General features: G+C 39.3%; 1 protein-coding gene across 1 annotated transcript in view; it reads left to right on the top strand.

The window, feature by feature from the left end:
• LOC133658899 (interleukin-1 receptor accessory protein-like 1-B) overlaps positions 1–20,751 on the top strand; it is a 1,088,311-nt gene extending 1,067,560 nt beyond the window's left edge. The window contains exons 13-15 of the mRNA XM_062061400.1: positions 4,882–5,052; positions 11,458–11,502; positions 18,973–20,751. Coding sequence (XP_061917384.1) covers positions 4,882–5,052; positions 11,458–11,502; positions 18,973–19,694 — 938 coding nt within the window. The 3' untranslated portion in view covers positions 19,695–20,751. The remainder of the gene's footprint in view (positions 1–4,881; positions 5,053–11,457; positions 11,503–18,972) is intronic.
• Positions 20,752–21,543: the final 792 nt, after the last annotated feature.

Raw genomic sequence — 21,543 nt, 5'->3', positions numbered from 1 at the left:
AAGTTTAAAAAAAAAAAAATTAATAATAATGATCAACCAATAATATACATTGTGCACACACGATTGCACCATGCATTGTCTTGTACAGTATATTGTACAGTATTTTGTATTTTGTATTTCTATAGTGTTTTGTATATTGTACAGGATTGCTTATTATTTTTATTGGATAGTAGTCTGTTTATTTCAATTGTTAGTTGTTGTTGTTTTTTCTTTATTACCTCTTGTGTAATTTATTTTTACCCCATATTTGTTCCCACTACCGCACCTTAAATTGGAGTCCTTAATCTCGTTATATGCAAATATAATGACAATAAAGTCCATTCTATTCTATTCTATTCTATTCTATTCCATAGACAAGCAACCAAACAAAAACATAATTTCAACACACACACACACACTGTGGTAGCGTCTGCGGTGTTCGCTGGGGTGGGGGTAGCATGGCCAGAGACAGGAGCAGACCCAACAAAGCAACCAAGAGAGCCGACTCCATCCTCGGCAGCCCACCAACTCTGGGCCAGTGTCCAGTCTGCATGGATGAGCGACGATGCGTCCAAGGAGACCGAGGACTGACTAATACCTGCTCATTCAGCCAAGACACCGTGAAGCCCGTCTGTCCCGGTGCCCAGCGCTAGCTCCCCAGCCCTGTCTCTTCATCCGCATCTCCTCTTCTCCAGTCTCTCCAAACGGACTCTGGTGTGGCAGAGACCCAGCAGCCAAAAGGCTCCCGGGAGGCAGATCCAAAAGCCCACAAAAAAGCACAGCAGAAGTCACCAAAGTGCCACCCCTTACCGCACAGTCCCAAAAGGTCCTGAACCAAAAGGAAAAAAAGAAAAAAAACACATGAAAACAAGAGGGAAACACCAGGAGCACAAAAGGATGACACAAGAGCACAGAGCTCCTGCCACCAGCAGCCACTACAGCGGCGCCATCTTGGGAAAAATAAAACAAATTAAAATTGTGTTCTATTAAACCACTAATGGTAACATATTTTTTGCTCTGAAAAATGTGACTGTGAGGAAGTTGGAAACAGCCCCTTTTTAATAAAAAATGATAAAGTACATCTTTGGTAAGCTATGAAGCCGATGATGGATTGTCGGAGGATCACGGCTACCATAGTCAGACGTACTGTGCTTCATCATACGGGTATCATTATGGTGCGTGTATAAGGACCCCGAAATGGCACTGTGGAAGTCGCTTCCTAGCGGTCCCACTGACAGACACTTCACAGGAGCCAAGCGTGCCGTTTTTAACAAAGTTTTAATGCACATAGGTTTTTATCAAAGTCTTTTTTACGCAGAACGTGACCTTTCAGTCACGTCCCTATCCTCTCTCTTCTCCTGCTCTCAGCCGCTTACTGTTAGACAACAGATGATTAGATTACCACGTACCACCTGGGAAATCTAATCACCTGCTAGCTGTGTCTCGCCGTCAGCACTGCCACGCCCCCGAGTGATGTTGTTCTGTCCTCAGCACCATGGACAGAGGCGGTGACCTTTGCTCCTGCAGGCAGCGCTGGCAACATCTCCCTCCACAGGCACCTATTACGACACATTATCTGGTGTTTTGTTTAGCAATATAATGTTAAACCAACTTTTCTTACCTTGATTGGTTCTTTATCTACTCCCAATTTATTCCCCATCACCATCAGTATTTGGGATCTGCAGAAGTCCCAAAAATGTTTGCACGTCCTCCATCGTAGTCTGTGCCATAGTCAATAAGCTCCTTCTTTCTCTCTGTCCTCTTGTTGTGGGGCATTCATCCTCTCCTCCTCACATCCTCACAGTTCTAACTTACATCTGTCAGTAGACTCGCTATGGAAGTGCTAAATACTACAGTAAAGATGGCGGGGAGAAGATGCTGTCGAAATGGAGGCACGTAAACAAGATCGCCCACAAAACGGCGTTTACCGAAGAGACGGTTAGAAAGCGACTTGAAGATGGTCTGTAAAACATAATCTATGCAAAATTTTAACCAAAGAACCACCATTACATGTTATTTTGTTCGAAATAAAATCATAATATAACCCCTTTAATGCGTCCTATAATCGGGTGAGCCTGAATGTATGCATGAAAATAGACCCGCTCATCGGCAGTGCGCCTTCTAATCCGGTGCGCCTAATGCTGCGAAACATACTGTATCTGAATTTTTTTAATTTCCATTCCAAAATAATCATTGAACAATTTTTTTTTCCCATTAATTTGTTTTAATACAAAACATGCATCAAATTTCATTTAGGTTGATTTTAAAAAGTACAGAAATTTTTTCACCTTTACAAAAAAGTGAGAAAACAATGTAATGTGTTATTTTTCTGTGCAATTTAGATTGTTGTCCTTCATTTTAAGATCCAGTGTAATTTTATAATGAAGACAAAAGTATTTACTACAAGTTTTAACAATAAACACATGCAATTATTTTAAAATAAATCCAAATAATTACTTTTAGTCCAAAAAAATGCATCAAATTAAATCTAATGTCTTAAAACTGTACAAAAATAGTTTAACATAAATAAAAAAGTGTGGAGAAAAATAAATTATGACACGTAAATAACTATATGCAGAGTGAATTATTGGAAAAATTGTTCACACAAATGTATAATTAAAAAGTACAAAACGATCACCTGACTACAGTAAAAGTGTAAAACAAAAAAAAAGTAGCTGACAACATGCATGTAAATGATAAATGGATTATACTTGTATAGCGCTTTTCTACCTTCAAGGTACTCAAAGCGCTTTGACAGTGTTTCCACATTCACACACATTCACACACTGATGGAGGGAGCTGCCATGCAAGGCGCTACCAGCACCCATCAGGAGCAAGGGTGAAGTGTCTTGCCCAAGGACACAACGGACTAGGATGGTAGAAGGTGGGGATTGAACCCCAGTAACCAGTGTTGCGCTGACCAGCTCTTCCTCCCAGGGATTCTAAGCTGCTGGTCATTCCCGAATTCTTAAATGGCACATAAGCTGATGTTTATATTCAATCACCAGGCAGTAGTTGGTATTTTGTGGTTTATTCTCCAAGCTTAGAGGACAAACGTGAGACCAACCCAGTACACCAGCGTTCCCTCGCCCTGTCTCGATCGGTCTCCCCAAAACCCCGGAACTCCTGTGTACTTCCTCCTTCCTCCTCCCCACCTGCTGTTCCCCCCGTCTAGCACCGCGCTGTGCTTCTTATCTTAGGAATGTTATGGCAGTCTCAACAGAGAGAATATTCAACACTCTGACTCCCATCAAGGACACTCAAATGCAAGCACTTTGTACCAGACGAGACATTAGCTGATGAAAAAATGACTATAGGAGCTTAGAAAGAAGTAACACTTAAATATGGATATGTTTCCGATCTGGTTACAACACCAGCAACCCTCCGATTGCTGTCACGGCCACTCTACCAACTTCGCCACGCCGCTGTAGTTGTTTTTCTTTGTTCAATTTGAATTTTTGTCCATAGAACCCAAAATTTCTAGATTCAGTATAATTTCATTATGAAGTCAAGATTTAAAGTAACAAACAAGGAGGGCAGAAACTTGAGAAAAATTAATTTAGTCCACAGCGACGTTTTATTGTTGTTGATGAGGTTTATTTTCCAGAAATTACTTTCTTCAGCCCTCTGATTGGCTAAAAATATATGAATAAGTATGTTTTTAAAAATATTCAATAGTCGTTTTTATCTCAATGACAAGAATTGGTAATATTGAGTAATGATGATAGGTTAATAGTAATCGTTAATTGACCTCATAATATTATTCATTTTATTTGTTTATTGTTTTCGGTTTAGGAATGGAATAAGAATTTTACCACAAACAAAATTCCTAGCCCATTCCTGGTCAATCTCTGATAAGAATATAATGGCAAATTGCCCAAATTAAAAAATGTTTTAATTTTTTTTTTTTTTTTTTTTTTTTTGAGACAAAGATTATTTACACTACCGTTCAAAAGTTTGGGGTCACATTAAAATGTCCTTATTTTTCAATGAAGATAACTTTAAACTAGTCTTAACTTGAAAGAAATACACTCTATACATTGCTAATGTGGTAAATGACTATTCTAGCTGCAAATGTCTGGTTTTTGGTGCAATATCTACATAGGTGTATAGAGGCCCATTTCCAGCAACTATCACTCCAGTGTTCTAATGGTACAATGTGTTTGCTCATTGGCTCAGAAGGCTAATTGATGATTAGAAAACCCTTGTGCAATCATGTTCACACATCTGAAAACACTTTAGCTCGTTACAGAAGCTACAAAACTGACCTTCCTTTGAGCAGATTGAGTTTCTGGAGCATCACATTTGTGGGGTCAATTCAACGCTCAAAATGGCCAGAAAAAGAGAACTTTCATCTGAAACTCGACAGTCTATTCTTGTTCTTAGAAATGAAGGCTATTCCACAAAATTGTTTGGGTGACCCCAAACTTTTGAACGGTAGTGTATGTATTTAATAATTGTATGCAATTAAATAATTGTCTGCATACTATGGTATATTATTTATTTATTATTTATTTGTTCACTGTTCTGTTACAGAGAACAGGGAAATTGGATAAAGTTGCTACGGTATGAAAAGGGGTAGGATTATATAAGCTCTGCTTCTTCCTACTCCTTTTCGGAAGTGCTGTAATGAATCAACTGGAATTGTGTGATGCATTACATTGTATCGTATGCATGTTGGAAATAAACTGACACTGAACTGAACTGAATGTTAAATGGGTTGTTTTACTCTAAACAAATGAATTACTGAACACTTTAAGTACAAAACATGCATCAAATTTAATTGAATTGTGATTTTATTTTATTTTTTCCAAAGTTTAAAAATCGTCAAAAGATAAAAGAAGTCTGAAAATGTTTCTGCAATGTGTCCACCTTCCTCATGCTCTATTTTTTTATCCCCAGAAAACAAAGACTATGACGCCTACTTGTCCTACACTAAAGTGGACCCTGACCAGTGGAGTCAGGAGACCCGCGAGGAGGAGCGCTTCGCCCTGGAGATCCTCCCTGACGTGTTGGAGAAACATTACGGCTACAAACTCTTCATCCCCGACCGAGACCTCATTCCAACAGGAAGTAAGCGTCGCCGCTTCCGTTTTTTATTGTTTTGTCCGCTGTTGAATGTTTTCCTGTCTTTCCGTGTCTCGTGTTTACTTGTGGACATCGTTCTCCCTATTTTCTTTATAACACGGTGCTAGTTTGGGGGTGGAACGGTGCGCCGTGATCACGATTCGTTACGTACCTCAGTTTTTAAGGTCGCCGTTTGGTTTGCTTAGGGGACACTTAGGGGGCGAAACATAAGAATATGTAGCTTTTCGTCCACTTTTAGTCACATTAGCAAGTGTTGGGAATCAATACGCAGCTATAAATGCTTGAAATATGAACACAGTGGAACCTCGATTTACGAACACCTCGTTGTACGAGCTTTTCTATTTACGAGCCACAGACAGGATAGAAATAGGCTTTGTTGGACCCATTTTGTGCCCGGCAGCACATCCATTATGTGCGGGCTGATCCATTCTGGTGATCATTCAGTCAGCTAAGCAGCTAATTGCCATTTTTTGTGCCTTTAAAGTCTTTTTAGTAGGGGTGTGGGAAAGAATCGATTTGAATTTGAATCGCGATTCTCACATTGTGCGATTCAGAATCGATTCTCATTTTTTAAAAATCGATTTATTTTTTTTTGCTATTTATTTTTTTATTTTTTTCATTTATTTTTTTATTTTTTTCATTTATTTTTTTTTTTAATTAATCACAGCAATACCATAACAATGCAATCCAATTCCAAAACCAAACCCAACCCAGCAACACTCAGAACTGCAATAAACAGAGCAATAGAGAGGAGACAGAACAAACCAAAAGTAATGAAACAAAAATGAATATTATCAACAACAGTATCAATATTAGTTACAATTTCAACATAGCAGTGATTAAAAATCCCTCATTGACATTATCATTAGACATTTATTTAAAAAAATTAAAAAAGAACAATAATGTCACAGTGGCTTACACTTGCATGGCATCTCATAAGCTTGACAACACACTGTCCAATATTTTCACAAAGATAAAATAAGTCATATTTTTGGTTCATTTAATAGTTAAAACAAATTTACATTATTGCAATCAGTTGATAAAACATTGTCCTTTACAATTATAATAGCTTTTTACAAAAATCTACTACTCTGCTTGCATGTCAGCAGACTGGGGTAGATCCTGCTGAAATCCTATGTATTGAATGCTAAGAGAACCGTTTTGAATCGGGAAAATATCGTTTTTGAAAAAAATCGATTTTGAATCGAATCGTGACCCCAAGAATTGATATTGAATCGAATCGTGGGACACCCAAAGATTCGCAGCCCTACTTTTCAGCCATTTTTACAGCATTGTTGTAGTTTTTGTAGCTCAAAACAAGTCCAAAGAAGGCAACTGACAAACAGTGTGCTGTTTGAAACATTTAAAGAAGTAGCCACAACCTTGTCGAAACTTTCTTCTCGCCCATGTCTCGTCTTTCCGCTGAACGCCAAGAACACACGGTAAAATGGATTACATTTTTTATTCTACTCTTTGTAGCGACCTGGCTGTGAAAGTCAAGGAGTTTTGTGATTTCAAACTGTGAGTGCACCACAGGGCTAGTGACAGTGTGTGTGTGTACGCTTCGGCAGGGCGGCTGATAAAGAGGACACTGCAGATTGTTGTTGTTGTTGTTTTTTTGTACTTTGTTCTTATCGTATTTTCTTATCGTATGCTGCACCCACCAAATTTTAAAAGAATTTAATTTTTTTGCATATATTAGCCGCATCGGACTATAAGCCGCAGATATGATTTTGTAAATGCTTATTTACAAATGGTGCCTGTCACACGGTAGTAAAACGGCTGATCAAACAAAACAGAAGTCATCGTCATGGACCCTCTCGCTGCGGAAGCTAGCTCTCCAATCAGCTGAACAGACTCAATAAATTCACGGTAACGTCTTGGTTAATTTACAAAACTGAAAAAATACAAAAAGAATGCCATTGTCAGTTAATACTGCTAAAACAGACACTTGTAAATGTGTTAGCATATTTGCCAATGCTAACAACGCTAGCTTGATTACATTATAAAATCATGTACAAACATGCATGAAAACACTCCCACAGACATCACACATGGGAGGGTTTAGTAAGTACGAATTGTTTTAGATGTATTGTAAAACGTACAAACGTTGCTTGGAGTGATGAATGAAGAATCCTTTGGAAGAAGCTATGGACGGTTGTACTTCCGGTTCAAGGGACAAAACAGAAACCCGCAGCACCAGCAGTGAGAGAACTCAACCAAAAGATGGCGCCACAGCACAAACAATAGCACAGCTTTTTTAGTGTCTCTATTTGTTGAATACAAAACTTTATGGCTGTTAGTGAAGAAAACCCCATAAATGAGCTGCACCGTTTTATAAGCCGCGGAGTTCAAAGCGTTGATGAAAAAAGTAAAATACGGAAAATATGAAGTCGTCTCTTCGATATACAGTACTTTATGTTGTTTTCTAATTGTACAAACTTTTACTAAAATATGGACTTTTGTCGATTATTATTCATTATTCATATTTACATTGTTTCTTATCGTATTTTACAGGCTTTAAATCTGCACCCGCCAAATTTTAGAAGAATTAAAAAAATTTTGCCAATATTAGCTGCACCGCACCAGCCGCAGATATGATTTTGTAAATGCTTATTTACAAACGGTGCCCGTCACACGGCAGTAAGAAAACACCATTGTAGAGGTTGCCCTCTAGAGGGTTCCTTGGACCACCACACACTGCCACGAGAGCTCGGATCAGGGTTACAACACTGTTTTATTTTCATAAAATCGTGCAAGTGTTTTGCTTTCCAGCAAAATGTTTTCTCTGCGTCTGTGTCTCTCTCTCTCTCTCTCTCTCTGGCTCCCACTCCAGCTCCAACCGCGTGTCTCATTCCGGCTGCTGCTAATAAAGGCGACAGGTGATTAGATAACAAGGCCCACCTGGGCCATCTACTCACCTGTCGCTGTCTTCGAGGCCGGTCCTGGCACACCCAGTTCCGCTGCAGGCCCCCTCCACAACCATAAATAGGGACGGCGTGGCGAAGTTGGGAGAGTGGCCGTGCCAGCAATCTGAGGGTTACTGGTTCAATCCCCACCTTCTACCATCCTAGTCACGTCCGTTGTGTCCTTGGGCAAGACACTTAACCCTTGCTCCTGATGGGTCCTGGTTAGCGCCTTGCATGGCAGCTCCCGCCATCAGTGTGTGAATGTGTGTGTGAATGGGTGAATGTGGAAATACTGTCAAAGCGCTTTGGGCTCCTTAAAAAGGGGTAGAAAATCACTATACAAGTACAACCCATTTACCATAAATGAGCTGCGCCGTTTTATAAGCCGCAGTGTTCAAAGCGTTGAGGAGAAAAGTAAAATATGGAAAATATGAAGTTACTTACTGCATAGCGCTTTGTGTTGTTTTCCAAGTGTACAAACTTTTACTAAAATATGGACTTTTGGCGGTTATTATTCAATATTCATATTCACATTGTTTCTTATGGATGCGTTTCCTTCAATATGCAATTTGCGAACCCTGTTCAAGAACCGATTTAGTTTGTAAATTGAGGTTCCACTGCACATGTACCGTCACACCCCGACCGTTTACGCATTTTGAAGTGTTTTCCTAAATAGGAGACTTCAACGACAGGCGGGGATTTTCTAGACCCATTTACCATAAATGAGCTGCGCCGTTTTATAAGCCGCAGTGTTCAAAGCGTTGAGGAGAAAAGTAAAATATGGAAAATATGAAGTTACTTACTGCAAAGCGCTTTATGTTGTTTTCCAAGTGTACAAACTTTTACTAAAATATGGACTTTTGGCGGTTATTATTCAATATTCATATTCACATTGTTTCTTATGGATGCGTTTCCTTCAATATGCAATTTGCGAACCTTGTTCAAGAACCGATTTAGTTTGTAAATTGAGGTTCCACTGCACATGTACCGTCACACCCCGACCGTTTACGTATTTTGGAGTGTTTTCCTAAATAGGAGACTTTAACGACAGGCGGGGATTTTCTAGACCCATTTACCATAAATGAGCTGCGCCGTTTTATAAGCCGCAGTGTTCAAAGCGTTGAGGAGAAAAGTAAAATATGGAAAATATGAAGTTACTTACTGCAAAGCGCTTTATGTTGTTTTCCAAGTGTACAAACTTTTACTAAAATATGGACTTTTGGCGGTTATTATTCAATATTCATATTCACATTGTTTCTTATGGATGCGTTTCCTTCAATATGCAATTTGCGAACCTTGTTCAAGAACCGATTTAGTTTGTAAATTGAGGTTCCACTGCACATGTACCGTCACACCCCGACCGTTTACGTATTTTGGAGTGTTTTCCTAAATAGGAGACTTTAACGACAGGCGGGGATTTTCTAGACCCATTTACCATAAATGAGCTGCGCCGTTTTATAAGCCGCAGTGTTCAAAGCGTTGAGGAGAAAAGTAAAATATGGAAAATATGAAGTTACTTACTGCATAGCGCTTTATGTTGTTTTCCAAGAGTACAAACTTTGACTAAAATATGGACTTTTGGCGGTTATTATTCAATATTCATATTCACATTGTTTCTTATGGATGCGTTTCCTTCAATATGCAATTTGCGAACCCTGTTCAAGAACCGATTTAGTTTGTAAATTGAGGTTCCACTGCACATGTACCGTCACACCCCGACCGTTTACGTATTTTGAAGTGTTTTCCTAAATAGGAGACTTTAACGACAGGCGGGGATTTTCTAGACCCATTTACCATAAATGAGCTGCGCCGTTTTATAAGCCGCAGTGTTCAAAGCGTTGAGGAGAAAAGTAACATATGGAAAATATGAAGTTACTTACTGCATAGCGCTTTATGTTGTTTTCCAAGTGTACAAACTTTTACTAAAATATGGACTTTTGGCGGTTATTATTCAATATTCATATTCACATCGTTTCTTATGGATACGTTTCCTTCAATATGCAATTTGCGAACCCTGTTCAAGAACCGATTTAGTTTGTAAATTGAGGTTCCACTGCACATGTACCGTCACACCCCGACCGTTTACGCATTTTGAAGTGTTTTCCTAAATAGGAGACTTTAACGACAGGCGGGGATTTTCTAGACCCATTTACCATAAATGAGCTGCGCCGTTTTATAAGCCGCAGTGTTCAAAGCGTTGAGGAGAAAAGTAAAATATGGAAAATATGAAGTTACTTACTGCATAGCGCTTTATGTTGTTTTCCAAGTGTACAAACTTTTACTAAAATATGGACTTTTGGCGGTTATTATTCAATATTCATATTCACATTGTTTCTTATGGATGCGTTTCCTTCAATATGCAATTTGCGAACCCTGTTCAAGAACCGATTTAGTTTGTAAAATGAGGTTCCACTGCACATGTACCGTCACACCCCGACCGTTTACGCATTTTGAAGTGTTTTCCTAAATAGGAGACTTTAACGACCGGCGGGGATTTTCTAGACCCATTTACCATAAATGAGCTGCGCCGTTTTATAAGCCGCAGTGTTCAAAGCGTTGAGGAGAAAAGTAAAATATGGAAAATATGAAGTTACTTACTGCATAGCGCTTTATGTTGTTTTCCAAGTGTACAAACTTTGACTAAAATATGGACTTTTGGCGGTTATTATTCAATATTCATATTCACATTATTTCTTATGGATACGTTTCCTTCAATATGCAATTTGCGAACCCTGTTCAAGAACCGATTTAGTTTGTAAATTGAGGTTCCACTGCACATGTACCGTCACACCCCGACCGTTTACGCATTTTGAAGTGTTTTCCTAAATAGGAGACTTTAACGACAGGCGGGGATTTTCTAGACCCGGTTTCTCCTCGGCACTGTTGCTAGCCAACGACTGCGCGGTTTACGAAACGAGACATCCGACTATGTAACGTTTCCTGTCCCCCGTGTTAACGTTCCGTAGCGATACGTCGGATGGTAGCGTCACGCCGCCAGTGCTCGCTGATGCAATAAACACATTTCTTCCGTGCCTTCAGCCATGCATTTTTAAAGCAATGAAAATTCCGTCTGAACAAATTCTCATGCACGCTCGCCGCGGCTGTCTGATGGGCCCCCGGTACACGCCGTGCTCTAGTTGCCAGCGATGCCTCGTGTTTGTACTGTCGGCTTCACGCGAATCAGATGAAACGCAAACACGTCTTGGTGGGACCTTACAGAATTAAACATCAGTGGCAAACGTGTTGAAGGCGGCGAGCCCCGCTGACTGCGCTGCCTCGTTTCCTTTTCATCAAAGGAGACTTGCCCGCCAGCCAAATTGTTGTGGATGAATGTCCAATCAGACAGTTGGGGGGGCCCGGGGGGGGGGGGGCTGATTGGATCCAATGTGAAATAAAAGATCAATGAAGGGAGATTGTGTTGAGCATGTTTGCGTGTCTTGTGCTGTGTTCTTGACCTGAATGTTAACATGTTTATGTTTAGGTCTCACCACTGAGCATTACCAGGACGACACGCGGCTCTTTGGAGGTACTTGCCTTCAGTCTTGTTGCCATGCTCTCATTTAGCTGCTGTCAGGACGACGCCAAGGGACCCTTTTTTTTTAACAGAAAACCTCACCAGAACCTCTGGCTTTTTGTCCCTCATCCCTTGCCATTTATAGCGAGCGGTTGAGCTTTATGGCCGACGAAAGTGGCAAAGTCGTGAAAGGCAGTGTTTCTTAACCATAGGGCCACTCGAAAAAATATCTGTTTTTCTAGGCCAGGGGTCGGCAACCCAAAATGTGGAAAGAGCCATATTGGACCAAAAATACAAAAACAAAATCTGTCTGGAGCCGCAAAAAATTAAAAGCCATATTACATACAGATAGTGTGTCATGAGATATAAATTGAATTAAGATGACTTAAAGGAAACTAAATGAGCTCAAATATAGCTACAAATGAGGCATAATGCTGCAATGTGTACATATAGCTAGCCTAAATAGCATGTTAGCATCGATTAGCTTGCAGTCATGCACTGACCAAATATGTCTGACTAGCACTCCACACAAGTCAATAACATCAACAAAACTCACCTTTGTGCCTTCACGCACAACGTTAAAAGTTTGGTGGACAGAATGAGACAGAAAAAGAAGTGGCATAAAACACGTCCTAGAAAGTCGGAGAAAGTTATACTTGTAAACAAACTACGATGAGTTCAAGGACCGCCAAAATTAGTAGGACAAAACGGCGCTCGCCAAATACTCGAATCAGTGAAGCATGTTTAATATAAACAGTGTGCTTTATAACAATTAGGGAGGTTTGCGTCATGTTTGTCCTCTACGGAAACCATATTAAAACAAAAACTTTTTTTTTCCCCTCATCTTTTTCCATTTTTCATACATTTTTAAAAAAGCTCCTGAGAGCCACTAGGGCGGCGCTAAAGAGCCGCATGCGGCTCTAGAGCCGCGGGTTGCCGACCCCTGTTCTAGGCTATGGACCGCATAGGTACTCAGTTGTATTACACTTTGCCACCGCTTGTGGCAGTAATGACAATATTAAACCTAAGAGAGTATGGCCAACTAAACAGCAAGCGCCATCTTTGCTACCAAGGACGTGTGCTTCTGTGCACCAGATGCATGCAATTGATGTCGTTTTGACGTTAGTTTTTCTGACGAAATAAACCTAAATAATATGTTTATACTAGTGTTGTCCCGATACCAATATTTTGGTACCGGTACCAAAATTATCTTGATACTTTTCGGTACTTTTCTGTACTTTTCTAAATAAAGGGCACCACAAAAAATGTAATTATTGGCTTTATTTTAACAAAAAAAATCTTAGGGTACATTAAACATATGTTTCTTATTGCAAGTTTGTCTAAATTAAATAGTGAACATACAAGAAAACTTGTCTTTTAGTAGTAAGTAAACAGACAAAGGCTCCTAATTTAGCTGCTGACGTATGCAGTAACATATTGTGTCATTTATCATTCTATTATTTTGTCAGAATTATTAAGGACAAGCTGTAGAAAATGAATTAATAATCTACTTGTTCATTTACTGTTAATATCTGCTTACTTTCTCTTTTAACATGTTCTATCTACACTTCTGTTAAAATGTAATAATCACCTATTCTTCTGTTGTTTGATACTTTACATTAGTTTTGGATGACTGGGCGGACCGGTACTTTTCAGAGGCGGTATAGTACCGAATATGATTCATTAATATGGCGGTACTATACTAATATACCGTACAACCCTAGTTTATACAGTACAGGCCAAAATTTTGGACACACTTTCTCATTCAATGCGTTTTTTTTATTTTCATGACTATTTACATTGTAGATTGTCACTGAAGGCATCAAAACTATCAATGAACACATGTGGAGTTATGTACTTCACAAAAAAAGGTGAAAGAACTGAAAACATGCTTTATATTCTAGTTTCTTCCAAATAGCCACCCTTTACTCTGATTACTGCTTTGCACACTCTTGGCATTCTCTCGATGAGCTTCACGCACACCTGTGAGGTGAAAACCATTTCAGGTGACTACTTCTTGAAGCTCATCGAGAGAATGCCAAGAGTGTGCGAAAAAGTAATCAGAGCAAAGGGTGGCTATATTGAAGAAACTAGAATATAAAACATGTGTTCAGTTATTTCACCTTTTTTTGTTAAGTACATAACTCCACATGTGTTCATTCATAGTTTTGATGCCTTCAGGGACAATCTACAATGTAAATAGTCATGAAAATAAAGAAAACGCATTGAATGAGAAAGTGTGTCCAAAATTTTGGCCTGTACTGTATAAACTAGGGTTGTACGGTATACCGGTATTAGTATAGTACCGCGATACTAATGAATCATATTCGGTACTATACCGCCTCTGAAAAGTACCGGTCTGCCCAGTCATCCAAATCTAATGTAAAGTATCAAACAACAGAAGAAATAAATGATTATTACATTTTAACAGAAGTGTAGATAGAACATGTTAAAAGAGAAAGCAAGCAGATATTAACAGTAAATTATGTTAGTACATCAGTCGAGGTAAATAATCAAACTACATGAATAACATCCTGTAATTTGATTTTGATATAATTTTTTTATCTTGATAGATTTAAAAGTAACACCAATGAGTGGACTGATGAACACTATCACATAATTTATTCAGTACAAATAACGACAAATAAAGATAGAATACTATTAACCGCAACATGTAAGTGTAAAAAAAACAACAACATTATGATTTGTACATTTTCATAATGTACTTGTTCTATTTTTAAACAAAGAAAACAATCTGAAGTTATCTTTATTTCTTAGTTATCGTGCCGTGATTTTACTAGTCCGGCCTACTTGGGAGTAGATTTTTCTCCATGTGCCCCCCCCCCTCACCCCCCATCTAAAATGAGTTTGACGCCCCAGTGCTAAGTGAATAAGTGCACTTTTGCAGTTATTTCCCCTTATTTCTGCACAATACCTCAGATATGGTAACACTGGCGAGCAGTAGAGAATATGAAGTGATTTTTGGTCCACTACTTATTTTGTTTTATTTATTATTGACGTATTTCTTGCCACTTTATGTAGTATATTTTTATATGAGATCATCAGTTCATTTTCTCAACTATTATTACACCCAAAATTTGGTTTATTTTACTCTTTCAATGTCTTTTCAATTTATTTGTGTTTGACTTTCCCTTCTACTGTTACATAATTGCATTATTTTAGTTTTACTGAGATTCAAAGATAGTCTGTTTTTGTCAAACCATCTCTTTAATTTATTAATTTTTTGTGTTATTACTTGTGTTAGCTTCTGTGTGTTTTCTCCTGAACAAAACGCGGACGTTTACCTCGCACAACAGGGCGTTTTTACACGAGGAAGCGCCACAAACACATAGCATCAGCTCAAAGTTGGTAGCAGTCATGGCGCCCTGTAGTCATGCGAGTGCCTTTTGACCAATCATTGAGGAGATTGGCCGAAACCGAGTTGGCCACACTCTCTTTATACACCACTCTGTCTAAAACAAACAGAAGAAGTCTGGAGATAAAGCCATAAAGAAGTTTCTCAACCGCCATCCTAGTCACTGCTGTTGTGTCTTTGAGCAAGACACTTTACCCACCTGCTCCCAGTGCCACCCACGCTGGTTTAAATGTAGATAATGGGTTTTACAATGTAAAGGGCTTTGAGTCACTAGAAAAAAAGCACAATATAAATCACTTCACTTCAATTTTATTGACAGTCTATTTAATTAACATGTATATTATTATTATTAATATTATTATTGTTATTTATTATTGATTTGGTTGTAAATTATCTATTTTAGCTTTGTGTAATTTTATATAAATGTTTTTATTTATTTATATATTTTAGTTTGGTCTTTAGCAGTTTGTTTAATTAGTATTTATGTTTCTAATCAGCCTGACCTAAGCCTTGACTATAATATTTGTGATTCATTCATGGTTTCATATCATTTTAAACCAAAAGTATGTCAGATATATTTATTGAATATGTGTGTGAATGTGAGTGGGAATGTTGTCTGTCTATCTGTGTTGGCCCTGCCATGAGGTGGCGACTTGTCCAGGGTGTACCCCGCCTTCCGCCCGATTGTAGCTGAGATAGGCTCCAGCACCCCCCCGGGACCCCGAAAGGGATAAGGGGTAGAAAATGGATGGATGGATGATTCAAATCAAGAGTAAGATGACTCATTCAGTGTTAATAGTTGAGGGACCCCGATGTCAAAAAGGTTAAAAACCCCTGGTTTAAGACACAAACACTACCAAATAGTCCATACTTCTAAGGCGGGGGTGTCCAACATGTGCTTTTATAGCTCTATGCATATTCTGGAAATTCAATGTATTCACAATTGATAATGGCAGTGTCTCAATAGGATATCGGTCCGATAGCAGAAAAAAACCCAGTATCGGTTTGTATCTAAAATCTCCGATACAAGCAGTCCTTCAGTGCTTTTCTATGTGAAAAGCTGGACATTTTAGTGAAGTCATTTAAAAAACAAGGTAACCATATAGACGACTAGGAGCTAGCAGCTACACAGCAGCTAAGCAAACAAAATAGCACACAAGGTAGACATACGTAATAAGTAGGGCTGTGAATCTTTGGGTGTCCCACGATTCGATTCAAAATCGATTCTTGGGGCCACGATTCGATTCAAAATCGATTTTTTTTTTTTTTCAATTCAACACGATTCTCGATTCAAAAACGAAAATAATATATATATATTTTTTTTTTTTTATGAAAAAAATACACAACAATACCATAATAATGCAATACAATTTCAAAACCAAACCCGACCCAGCAACATTCAGAATAGCAATAAACAGAGCAATTGAGGACACACAAACATGACATGGAACAATCTAAAAGTAATGGGACAAATATGAATATTATCAACAACAGTATCATTATTAGTAACAATTTCAACATAGCAGTGATTAAATCCCTCATTGATATTATCATTACAAACATTAATAAAAAAAAAATTCAAAAAATGAACAATAGTGTCACAGTGGCTTACACTTGCATCGCATCTCATAAACTAAATGTCTAATGATAATGTCAATGAGGGATTTTTAATCACTGCTATGTTGAAATTGTAACTAATATTGATACTGTTGTTGATAATATTCCTTTTTGTTTCACTACTTTTGGTTTGTTCTGTGTCGTGTTTGTGTCTCCTCTCAATTGCTCTGTTTATTGAGTGTTGCTGGGTCAGGTTTGGTTTTGGAATTGGATTGCATTGTTATGACATTGCTGTGTATTGTTTTGTTGGATTGGTTAATTTAAAAAAAAAAAAGATAAATAAATAAAAGTTTTTTAATAAATAATAAAAAAAAAATAAAAAAATCAATTTTTAAAAAATGAGAATCGATTCTGAATCGCACAACGTGAGAATCGCGATTCGAATTCGAATCCATTTTTTCCCACACCCCTAGTAATAAGTATCCTCACTTGAACAATATTGCGGTCAAAAATAGCACATTTGTCATTATAAACACGTATCAAATAATTGTATTTGCGTGTAAATTCCATGACTGTATATATCGGTATCGGTTGATATCGGAATCGGTAATTAAGAGTTGGACAATATCGGAATATCGGATATCGGCAAAAAAGCCATTATAGGACATTTCTACATTGTATTGTATTGCTCTTTTCATCTTTAATGATCAAAATGTATCAAAGTGGTCCGCGTGTTTTGCAGTTTTGGACACCCCTGATTAGAAGAATATTATACACACCCCGTTTCCATATGAGTTGGGAAATTGTGTTGGATGTAAATATAAACGGAATACAATGATTTGCAAATCCTTTTCAACCCATATTCAATTGAATGCACTACAAAAACAAGATATTTGATGTTCAACCTCATAAACTTTATTTATTTTTTTTGCAAATAATAATTAACTTAGAATTTCATGGCTGCAACACGTGCCAAAGTAGTTGGGAAAGGGCATGTTCACCACTGTGTTACATGGCCTTTCCTTTTAACAACACTCAGTAAAAGTTTGGGAACTGAGGAGACACATGTTTTAAGCTTCTCAGGTGGAATTCTTTCCCATTCTTGCTTGATGTACAGCTTAAGTTGTTCAACAGTCCGGGGGTCTCCGTTGTGCTATTTTAGGCTTCACAATTCGCCACACATTTTCAATGGGAGACAGGTCTGGACTACAGGCAGGCCAGTCTGGTACCTGCACTCTTTTACTATGAAGCCACGTTGATATAACACGTGGCTTGGCATTGTCTTGCTGAAATAAGCAGGGGCGTCCATGATAACGTTGCTTGGATGGCAACATATGTTGCTCCAAAACCTGTATGTACCTTTCAGCATTAATGGCGCCTTCACAGATGTGTAAGTTATCCATGTCTTGGCCACTAATACACCCCCATACCATCACAGATGCTGGCTTTTCAACTTTGCGCCTATAACAATCCGGATGGTTCTTTTCCTCTTTGGTCCGGAGGACACGACGTCCACAGTTTCCAAAACAATTGGAAATGTGGACTCGTCAGACCACAGAACACTTTTCCACTTTGCATCAGTCCATCTTAGATGAGCTCAGGCCCAGCGAAGCCGACGGCGTTTCTGGGTGTTGTTGATAAACGGTTTTCGCCTTGCATAGGAGAGTTTTAACTTGCACTTACAGATGTAGCGACCAACTGTAGTTACTGACAGTGGGTTTCTGAAGTGTTCCTGAGCCCATGTGGTGATTTCCTTTACACACTGATGTCGCTTGTTGATGCAGTACAGCCTGAGGGATCGAAGGTCACGGGCTTAGCTGCTTACGTGCAGTGATTTCTCCAGATTCTCTGAACCCTTTGATGATATTACGGACCGTAGATGGTGAAATCCCTAAATTCCTTGCAATAGCTGGTTGAGAAAGGTTTTTCTTAAACTGTTCAACAATTTGCTCACACATTTGTTGACAAAGTGGTGACCCTCGCCCCATCCTTGTTTGTGAATGACTGAGCATTTCATGGAATCTACTTTTATACCCAATCATGGCACCCACCTGTTCCCAATTTGCCTGTTCACCTGTGGGATGTTCCAAATAAGTGTTTGATGAGCATTCCTCAACTTTATCAGTATTTATTGCCACCTTTCCCAACTTGTTTGTCACGTGTTGCTGGCATCAAATTCTAAAGTTAGTGATTATTTGCAAAAAAAAAAATTATCAGTTTGAACATCAAAATATGTTGTCTTTGTAGCATATTCAACTGAATGTGGGTTGAAAAGGATTTGCAAATCATTGTATTCCGTTTATGTTTACATCTAACACAATTTCCCAACTCATATGGAAACGGGGTTTGTAGATGTGGAGCACAAATCCCAGACTTGCAACAAGAAAGAGAGGAAAAAAAAGATGGCGCCCACTGACAAGAAAATCACTAGCTGTCATTGTCTTGTGTCAACGCTGTCCATCCATTGTTCCGTGTTGTCCCTCGTCCTCCCAAAGACAAGCCTTCAATTATCCCGCCACTCTAACCTGGATGTTTGTTGCCTCCCGCAGCCTACATCGAGGACGTGGCGCGCTGCGTGGACCAGAGCAAGCGCCTCATCATCGTCATGACGCCCAACTACGTGGTGCGGCGGGGCTGGAGCATCTTCGAGCTGGAGACGCGGCTGCGCAACATGCTGGCCACCGGCGAGATCAAGGTCATCCTCATCGAGTGCGCCGAGCTGCGCGGCATCATGAATTACCAGGAAGTGGAGGCGCTCAAGCACACCATCAAGACGCTCACCGTCATCAAGTGGCGCGGCCCCAAGAGCAACAAGCTCCACTCCAAGTTCTGGAAGCAGCTGCAGTACGAGATGCCCTTCCGCCGCACCGAGCCCATGCTGGGCCACGAGCCGGCGCTGGACGTCAGCGAGCAGGGCGCCTTCGGCGAGCTGCAGACCGTCTCGGCCATCTCCATGGCGGCGGCCACCTCCACCGCCATGGCCACCGCCCACCCAGAGCTGCGCTCGTCCTTCCACAACTCGTACCACACCACGGTGAGGCAGAAACACTACTACCGCAGCTACGAGTACGACCTGCCGGCGGGGGGCACCCTGCCGCCGCTCTCCTCGCTGGGGAACCAGCACACCTACTGCAACATCCCACTCACGCTGCTCAACGGCCAGAGGCCTCCCGGGAAGGGCCGGGAGCACAGCCTGGAGGAGGCGCACGCCAACAACGCCATGCTGCCGCTGCTGCCCCGGGAGACCAGCATCTCCAGTGTCATCTGGTAACCCCCTGGGCGGGGACGTCGGCGTGGCCGGGGACGTCGTCATGGCCGGGGACGTCGGCGTGGCCGGGGACGTCGGCTGGGCCGGGGACGTCGGCGCGGACGGACGACATCATCCAAATTCGAGGGGGACTTTTTCCACCGTCCTTTTTTTTCTACGGGATTTCTAATCATGACATCCTCGACGAGACAGTCCCACACCGGAGGACGGTGGACACGTGCACGCACACGCATACATCCGACAACAAGGAAAACAGGGTCTTGTACATATAATCGCAATTTCTTTGTAGCATTTCTGTTCTCGCATTTCATTCAGTCTGTTGCCTTCTCTACCGTCGGAGTTTGCTTTTAACTCTGCACACCCAGGGAGGAAATAAGGATTTGATCCCCCTAAAGAATGTTCTAACGTCACCCCTTTACATTGTTATGAACAGTCCGGAACCTCCGCGGCCGGTTCGTTGTGACAAAGAAAAAAAAGGAAAGTAAAATTACAGGGAAAGGAAGGGAAGCGATCCGCAAGTCGACTTGTGGATAAGCCTAATAAACTTCTCCGTGACCATGGGCAAGACCAAAGAGCTGTCCAAGGACTTCAGGGACCAACTTGTAGACCTGAGCAAGACTGGAATGGACGACAAAAAAAAAGGGACCGCAATTGAAGCAATAATTCGGAAATGGAAGAAATACAAGACGGCCTTGCTTTGGAGCGCAGTGACCTGCGGTGAGGGGAGGAAAAATATTATTACTTATTTCCTGTATGACTCTAATCTTTTTTTTTTTTTTTACTTTATGTATTCTTTAGTAAAAATCACAGATTTTGCACATTTTTAGATCAAAGATTGCGTAATCCTTCTGCGTAACTTCTTCTAGTGCAGGGGTTGACAACCTTAAAATGTTAAAAGTGCCATAAATAAATGTAAATGTAAATTGGACCTATATTGGACCTAAAATTAAATAAAAAAATCTGTCTGGAACCACAAAAAATGTAAAGTCTTAAAAAGTGTTATAATGAAGGCAACACATGATGTAAGGGGTACCCAAACTTTTTGACTCGGGGGCCGCATTGGGTTAAAAATATATATATATATATATATATATACATATATATATATATATATATATATATATATATATATATATATATATATATATATATATATATATATATATATATATATATATATATATATATATATATATATATATATATATATATATATATATATATATAGCCTGGCCCCCGGCCAAATTTTTTTAACCCAATGCGGCCCCCGAGTTTGCTCATGTTTTACCGGCCCGCGGCACATCATTCTAAAAATACTAAAACATTTTTTTACATTAAAACGTGGAATAAAAGAGCAAATAGGTGAAATGCAACGAGAAAAAAAGTTGCATTGTTGACGCTAATAACACGATTTTTTTAATTATTAAAAAAATTATAATAAGTCAAAATCAATGTTGCTATGAATTATTGACTGATTTAAGGACAAAAAGGACACAAACACAACAAACAAAAAAACCACGAAAAATATGAAAATTATTTTTAAAAATATATACTAATACTAATTATACTAATTATTATATTGATTGTTTTTATAAATATACTAAACTAATTACACTATATATTATCTGAAGCTGATATAGAGATTTAAGCGTTGAATGTAAAAAAATAAATAAATAAAAAAGCATGACCATTTTATGAGTGGGGCACTTTTGGATCCCCAAACATTTTAGTGGAATTAAAAAACACCTGTCTTTGCTAAAAAAAAATAAAAAATAATAATAATAATAAATTAAAATCAATTTTGCTATGAATTATTGACCTATTTAGGGATGAAATTAATTCACATAAAATA

The sequence above is a fragment of the Entelurus aequoreus genome, linkage group LG10 (assembly GCF_033978785.1).
Source record: "Entelurus aequoreus isolate RoL-2023_Sb linkage group LG10, RoL_Eaeq_v1.1, whole genome shotgun sequence".
Lineage (NCBI taxonomy): Eukaryota > Metazoa > Chordata > Actinopteri > Syngnathiformes > Syngnathidae > Entelurus > Entelurus aequoreus.
The sequence above is the reverse complement of the archived record's forward strand: the minus strand, read 5'-3'. Positions and strand labels throughout refer to the sequence as shown.